The sequence below is a fragment of the Adelges cooleyi genome, unplaced genomic scaffold (assembly GCF_023614345.1).
Source record: "Adelges cooleyi isolate 19-005CV unplaced genomic scaffold, UGA_ACOO_1.1 ACOO_flye_CR_arks_rails_tigmint_CR_PRNA_23, whole genome shotgun sequence".
NCBI classification, from domain to species: Eukaryota; Metazoa; Arthropoda; class Insecta; order Hemiptera; family Adelgidae; genus Adelges; species Adelges cooleyi.
In genome coordinates, this window is record NW_026095893.1 from 3,781,627 (window position 1) to 3,789,749 (window position 8,123).

The 8,123-nt window shown below is 38.2% G+C and overlaps 1 protein-coding gene across 1 annotated transcript; it reads left to right on the forward strand.

Annotated features, from left to right (window-relative positions):
• The first annotated feature begins 1,812 nt into the window (after nucleotides 1–1,812).
• Nucleotides 1,813–7,886, forward strand: LOC126835371 (zinc finger protein Noc-like). The gene is made up of 2 exons (XM_050567904.1): nucleotides 1,813–2,142; nucleotides 6,138–7,886. The coding sequence occupies exons 1-2, from the start codon at nucleotides 2,080–2,082 to the stop codon at nucleotides 7,284–7,286; spliced, it is 1,212 nt and encodes a 403-aa protein (XP_050423861.1). The 5' UTR covers nucleotides 1,813–2,079; the 3' UTR covers nucleotides 7,287–7,886.
• Nucleotides 7,887–8,123: the final 237 nt, after the last annotated feature.

The following is an 8,123-nucleotide window of genomic DNA, read 5'->3' on the forward strand; positions in this document are numbered from 1 at the left end:
ATATTTTCTCGTTTGCTACTTTCAGAGAAACGCCAAGTGGGAGGGGACAAATCTATAAAAACAAATTATACGTTTGTGGGTAGAACAGAAAATACGTGAACGCTGTTTGACTTTGGTCTTTGGGTCTTGTCTTGCGATTGCCCTAGGAGTATATTGGGTCGGGTGAAATAAAATTGGTGCTATATACAACGTAAACTGGCCTTACGATCCATTTACGGGGCCGCAGCCGATCAAGAATGTTAAAAAACGACAACCGAGATAGTTCCTCGAACGCGCATGCTAATAATTATGTACAATTATTATTGTCTACGCTGTTCCATTTCCTCTTACCAAGTCTGGTGATTCGAGCAATTGTTGTTTTCCATTAGCCAATTTACACACACAACCCGTGTAAAATTGTTTTTTGTTACAAGTGCATAACTAAATATTCACACCCCAGTGTAAATTGCAAACAAGAAGAGTAAGAGTTTACCGTTGATCAGAATTGATTTTGGTCAACTTAAAGCCAACAATCTGTCCGTATGAAGAAGACTCGTGTGATGTAATATACACGCAACGAGCTTGCCGGGTGGTATCAAAATATAATACCCATGTTTTATATTATAATGACGTGTAATTGCCTATTATGGATGTAGTGCGTTAAAACACACCCGCACCGAGAGATGAATTATTGTTATGTATTTAAGTACCGCCCAGCACGTAGTCCAAAAAAAAAAAAGAAGAAATCTACAGCCTACGCCGCATTATAGTTTCCCCTTCCTTTGTATTCGGCTAATGCGAACCTTAACAATGATTTATGTCTTGTACATTATGTAACATTATAACGGTTAAACTTAATTATAGCACGTTACAGTATTAACAAAACCGAAGTCGCGGTTAAGACCGCATATCCCAACGTAACTCGTAAGGATGGCCCTGATAATAATGAAGTGTTTTTGGTTTTTTTTTTTAGTCTTAACGCAAATCTGAAAACAATAAATTTATTATTTCATGTAAAACCAATAAGGTATTCGAAATGAGTACGGTGTATTTGGGAAACTAATAATAGGTACAGTGTGATCAATCGAACGTAAAAAACTCTAGAAAATAATTATAATATAATTATTTTGGAAACATTTTTATTAATGTTATTATACAGTAATATAAAATTAACGAATATTTACATTTTTTAGTATTTCCCAAATCATTATGAACTATTAAAACTTAAATGGGGGCAGGATATATTTAATTAACTTTTTGAAAGTAGAATAATTCGCCGAACATTTAGAGTTGTCGATAACCAGTTTTGGATAATTAATTAATTACTTTTAAATGTATGAATCTCTAACAAAAAAACGATTTAAAAAATATTGTGAAAACATTATTTTTTCTGTACAGGAATAACGTATTTTAAACGATTTTTAACAGTATTTCATGGAAAATTTGTTTTATATTTTATATTAACTGTCACAATATTCGTACGTCATATATTTTGACAGAAAATCAACTATTAATAGCACAGATATTTCAATCATATTTGTTCAATAAAATTAATAAATTTTGTTAAAAATGAGTTATTCAAAAAAAAAAAAATCAACAATTAATTTTATACATCGGTAATATTTTTTACCAAACCCGCCGTGGCAGTGCGTGGCATGTATGTAAGTGTAAATGTGTAATACAATATCGTGTAAAGGTAATGTGTTAATTTTTATTCGATTAACATTGAGAGACTTGTTGTAGATGGAGCCACTGCACGGCGCCAGCGACGTCGGAACCATAGGACGGCTTCGGGTAGCTCAACCTTTCATCGGTGTCTCGCTGGCAGTGCAACACCGGAGGCCGTCTTATTTGCTTGTCGAGTCCGATCTGTCGGTCACTTGTGTTTTATAATACGTAGTGAATATACTAATATCAAATATATTATTATTATTATCGGGTTAAAATACGTTTTTATACGTGCGTTATAATTGACTTTTTGGATTATAAAACATAAACATATACCTATATTTTTCTAATACTTCTACTGTTTGTATTTGTGATTTGTTGTGTTTTACGTCTTGTGCGGATTTCAGTGTTTGCCTATATACCTATGACTAGATGATGATCATGACCAACGAAAACCAATACCTGAGACCGGATTATTTGTCGCCTCTGCCGTCGGTGAGTATAACTAACGTTAGAATTATTTTTCTATTAGGTATTTAGTTATTACACTCATACATACCGCTCGTTTGGGTTACACACAAGTGTAAAAAATATGAAAACGGATAAGAGTACAATAAAAAATAATATTATCTACATTTAAAAATTTCGCCCAACATAAGAAACTTAAAATCCTAGTTAAATGTAGGCATTAGAATGTTACAATTTTTTAAAAAATGCACACTGTGCAAATTAAAGTGATGTAAAAATAGTATAGGATTAACTTTTAGCGGATCAATTGACTGGTAATGAATAATTTTATTTTCTACACCAGTTTTATGCTGATAATTTTTTTTTTTGAATAATGGGAAAGGTTAAGAAATGGAAAAAACGCTTCTTTGAGAAATGTAAAATATTATTAAAAAAAAAATGTCTGAAAATACTAAGTTTAAAGAAAGTCTATACATCATCAATGTAAAAAAAAAAACGGTTGACTTTTTCGTAATTTAGTCTCGGCTAATACGGCTTAGCTAAGCCGTATTAGCCGAGGTTAAATTAGCTAATTCATCCTAAGGCAGTTGATATCTTTTGTAATTAGTTTTTTTCTAAATACTCGTGAAACTTGCAAGTAACTCAACATTATTGAATAATATTTTTTTATGGTTAGGAAGCACATTAATCAAACCCTTAACCTATAGCGTATTCGTAAATCGTCAATATTTCTACAACGCATTACACAGCCGTTAAGCTAAAATTTAAAGTTATTTTTCTAACTGTTGGTGAGTAGGATTTTGAAGAAAAAAAATAATGCAGTCATCGATAGCACCTTACCAATTTTGCCGAGTCAAACCGTACATGGAATTAATAAATTTTCATAGCAGCTCATTATAATAAGTGTTCATTTAATTTATTTCGGACGATCCGCGGCAATTATTAATGTATAATATAAAACTACGCGATACCGATATGTCAACTTGGCAAGAAATTGAATTTACAATAATTATGTATTTTCGTGTAATATGAACCATATAGTAATGCAAACTCTTAGCATTGGTTGTTTGGCTTTCGGTAAAGCTGTTAAATCGCTCCGGATTCGGTATTTGTCGTTTTAGTCAAATGTCGTTGATCGGTTGCAAAATAAAAATAAAAAGCGATTTAACGGCATCAATAGTCGCGGCGTACTGCGGGTGTGTTGAACATGTTTTCGCTCAATATTGACTCGTCTTAACTGACACATACACGCGGCAAAAGACGAAAGAGAAGTAAAATATAATTTAATATTGCGACTCCCATCACGTCGCGCCGCGTTATTCAGCGTCATATCCGCTTTTCTGCTTGCGTTTCTTTGCCGGCAAATCGATTACCGTGTGTCGTGTGAGCGTGTGCCGCCTGTCTCGTCAGATTTGTGTGTGTGTGTGTGTGTGTGTGTATTAGCCGGTAATGACGTTGAGAAGAAAAAAACATATTTTTCTTTCCCCTCGCCCCATCATTCCCAGCTACCCCCTGACGTTACGTTGTTAATGGTGTTTTCCTCAAAATCCGCCCCGCGCTTTCTTGTTTCTCTTTCCACGTGTGCGTCTCCATATACGTCTTGCCGGGTCTTTGACAAGTCGACGGGCGTACAGTATGAGATCTGACACACACACACACACACCCTTTTTGACTGGGAGAGGAGGTGCTCTCTATTAGCAGCGGTTGGGGTCCAAAGCAAACGGCAGACGTTTTGACGGGCAAACGCCTATCGACGCCATAGCGGTGACGCCAAACACAGGATTTGCACCGACCGTGTAAACGAGTGTTTATGGTTCAAAAATCGCAGTTGTTGCTGTTAAATAAAACGAATGATAAAACCTCTCCGAATGTCGAAGCGGCGGCGACAACGACAACGCGATGATAGCAATATTATGTAATATTGTACAGTAGAAATAAAATCGTATCGAATCAATCGGGATTTGACGGTTCGCAGCACGTTACGCCAAACGTTGATTTTAGGAGAGAAGCCCAGTTACAAAACACCGGAATAAACCTTGTAAGCGTGTGTGGACTAATTATTGTTAGTATAATCGTTGATTTAAAAATATATATTCCTGGACTACGTATTATTACGGTAACCGAATCCTAACCAGGTCGGTACTACATCATAGGATGTACACAGCTTGATGTTTCACGTTATCGGTTCTCACAAAAATCTGCAAAATAATCAACGCCACAGTCCACACGGTCTTATTCGTTTGCGCCGTTCCTCATCGTACCCCTGGCATTATTTCGTACACGTGCCGGCTATTTGTCGGGAAGTAACGCGCGAGTTAAAAAAAAAACAATAATAATAATTATCGTAACGTTCAAGGCGACAAAAAGAAAATAGATGGAGCGTGCAGATTAAGTGAGCTGACCGCGACGTTGATGTGGACCACGTCGACAAAATAGAACTCGTTTAAAACGTCACGTATTTTGGTTTATTTGGTTTTTAATATTCCTCGCTTCCTTGCAATAATAATCAATATTTCCACCCGGAACGTAGTCTACCACCTAAAGCTGAGTAGTCATTTGACATTTGCTTTACTCTACTCCCTAAACTAAATATTATGTATTTATCACGCGATAGAAGTTGTGAACAAAACCGCAATTAATCGTGAGGAGTTTAATTTTTTTTTTGTTGGCTCGACCGCTGCTTACGATTGAAATAAAATAAAATCATTTGCAGTTGCAGATTTAGCTACACATCGAATTAATTCTATATAGGTGTAACAATACACTAACATTCCGTAATGCTTGTCAGATACATTACACCGCTTTTGTGTGCACGTGGTTTTTTACATTCGAACCACGATAGTGCAAACCATAGTAGTAGTACTAACCTTAGTACTTGATGATTGTACTACAAATAAGATTCGATGTTATTTCACTCGCGTTTTCCCTTCGCACATGTGCACATTTGTTTGTCTTAACTACGCGATAAATTATCGAGTCAAAAAGAGTAAAGTTTCATCTTTGCTTTCCAGCGGAAATCTGTTCTTTGTATCGGCCATTCGGCATTCACGGACGTTAACACAAACACATTACACATCAGAAGTTCTAAAACGCATACCGTTGCTTATTAGTGCTACCAGCAGTGAGCAGGTGCATAGCATAAAATTATATAAACTAATTGAACCAATACATCCGAGTGTTTAGCGAAAATTCATTTAGAAGAAAATAATATGCTGCTCGTCTGTCTGTATTCAAATGTTTAAAATCTAACCTATATAGTAGAACTGTAAATGACAAATGTTTCGTAATCAGTGTAAAAAGTACCATCGATTATAGTATAAACGAAATTGAAAAAAAAAGGTATTTGGCAAAGTAGATATATACCGATATTTCAAAATCGTAATACTTTTAACAGAACTGGTCCGATGATTTTGTGAGCAGGCGTGTCATTTTATTTAATTATAACATCTTAGTCAAACATCAACAAATAAAAGAATATAATATTTTATTGAAATGTATGTATGTATGTATGTAAATGGTCCATTAGGTTAGGAAAGATAAGGTAGGATAAGTTCACATCAGAATTTTGTTTTGGAGAAAAATATTAAGAGGCTGGTCCCTCGGATTTCTTCATCTGGGGATGTATTGAGGAATAAGAAAAAATGTGAACGTTATTAAGTTAGGTTCTATGTGGGTTAAAAACATTGAATGTTAAATGTTCGTTTATGTGATATTCACATTTGTAATAACTGTACAACTTTGCCATTGTAATTATTGAAAATATCGTATTATAATAATTTATTTGTAAACAAACATCATCCACTAGAAAAGAAGGACACGGATCCTCCCAAAAGAAACCATGTTAGGGGTTTTTAAAAAATAAATACTCGAATCTTAGATCATTTACTAGGGAAAGCTATTTTAATTTCAAATAATCAGTTAGACGAATAAAGCACATCACTCGTTTTCACGTACTATCAAAAAGCGAATTATATTCGTTCTTAAAGCATATTTTAAATCTGTTTTTCATTCGTTTGTTACAGTTGGACGCCAAAAACAGCCCACTGGCGCTGTTGGCTCAGACGTGCAGTCAGATCGGTGCTGACGTGCCACCTAACTCCAAGTTAAACGGCGGCCACGGCGGCGACAAAGTACACCATCAACACGTGGCCAACAACAAGAAGACTGGTGACGGCCGGGACAAGCGTTCGCCGTCGTTGTCGTCCGCGTCGTCGTCGTCCGGTTCTAACAGCGGTTCGCCGTCCGGTCGCGTGCCAGCCACCGTGACGGTCACACCAGTGTCGACGGCTAGGTCCAGCTTCAAGCCGTACGAATCGTGCGTGCTCAAACCAGCGGCCGAAGTAGCCGCAGCTAGCACGCCTATCAGCCTAGACGCCACCATCAGGAGAGCGACGCCGCTGAACGACCGTTGCAGCAGCAAAGAAAGTGCGTCTAGCCGGAAATCGCCGACCGAAGACCGGAAGCACGAGTCGAAATCCGCCGCCGTCGTTACCTCTGCGTCGGTAACGCCAGTGTCGTCGTCGGCTGGATTTCACGCCCATCATCACCTTTCCGGCGCCGCAGCCCTGGCCGGTTCACACATGATGAGCCCCTATTTCAGGACCGCGGCCGCCGGCCCCTTGCCGTGTCGGGATCCGTACTGCGCAGGATGTCAACTGGCAGCTCAGTTGGCGGGCGCCAGCAAACCGCCATGTCCGGCCGGATGCGTGCAGTGCGACCCAAAGAATCACCATCACCATCACCACCAGCAGCAACAGCACAGCATGGCGGCGGCAGCGGCGTACGCGCACGCCCAACTGGCCGCACTGGCCGCGGCCGCCAACCAGCTGCCGTACGTGTGCTCGTGGATGGCGGCCACCGCGGACGTGCCGTCTTATTGCGGTAAGCGGTTCGGCACCTCGGACGAGCTACTGCAGCACTTACGTACGCACACGTCGGATCCCGCGGCCGCGTTGCCTTTGCTGCAGCGGTCGTACCCCACACCGCCGCTGAGCCCGTCCACGAGCCGTTACCATCCGTACGCTAACGCGGCCAAACACCATTCACCGTATTTCGCGGCGTACCCGTCATCGCCACTGGCCATGCCACCGCACCCCGGCCTCTTGCCGCCCTATTTTCCGGCCGCCTACTCGCCGTACGCCTCTCGATTGGGTACTTCGCCGCACACATGATGATAAGCCCAACACACGGCCCTTAGTTTTTATTTGTTATTACTGGATTTTGTTGACGCAGCGACGGCCGGCCGTGACCTCCTTTTAAACGCAGGACGGTACGACTGGATCGTCCACAACGAAATGGTATGCCTGACCCACGCCACCGGTACTAGAAGTGATAACGGTCAAACGGTATGGACGCAACGATTAGCTGTGACCAAAGGACAGCTGTAGTATCGTTATTATATTGGTTTTGCAACGGATTATTCAGATTTTTTTTTCCTTTTTTATAGGTCGAGTTTGTTTTTCAATACCTATTACAATATTATTTTACCGACATGCTTTTTATTTATTATTATATATTATTATTTTTTGTTAAAACTCTGTATGTTACCTTGTTTTTTTTGTTATTTGGTTGTATTATTATTATCGTATTGAAATTTCAAACGTTGGAAATATTTTTTTAAATCGTCTATTTATTATTATATATATAGTAATAAAACAATATAAGGTATATATATTTATATATTTATTATTATATATCAAGAATTTACATTGTACGATTTATTATATTCTTTGTAAATATATAATTCATTATACCGTTGAACTCAGTGTTATATTATGTTATCGTTTCGACATGATATATGTCTACAAAAGTTAAGCACACACAAAAAAAAACGTGGGCATTGGTTTTCACAAGAGAATAAAAATATAATAATTGAATATTATTTCAAACAAAATGATTGGAAAAGGAAGTATGATCGAACACAAATATTGTTGTAATACAGTTTTATTTATATATATATAAACACAAGGTAAACTAATAAAATATATTGTTATATATATTGTACAAGT

Bases quoted from the DNA above. Each gene is read 5' to 3' on its own strand.
- LOC126835371 (XM_050567904.1), top strand. From the start codon at position 2,080: ATGATGATCATGACCAACGAAAACCAATACCTGAGACCGGATTATTTG. The intron at 2,143-6,137 runs GTGAGTATAACT...CGTTTGTTACAG, and splicing joins ATTTGTCGCCTCTGCCGTCG to TTGGACGCCAAAAACAGCCC.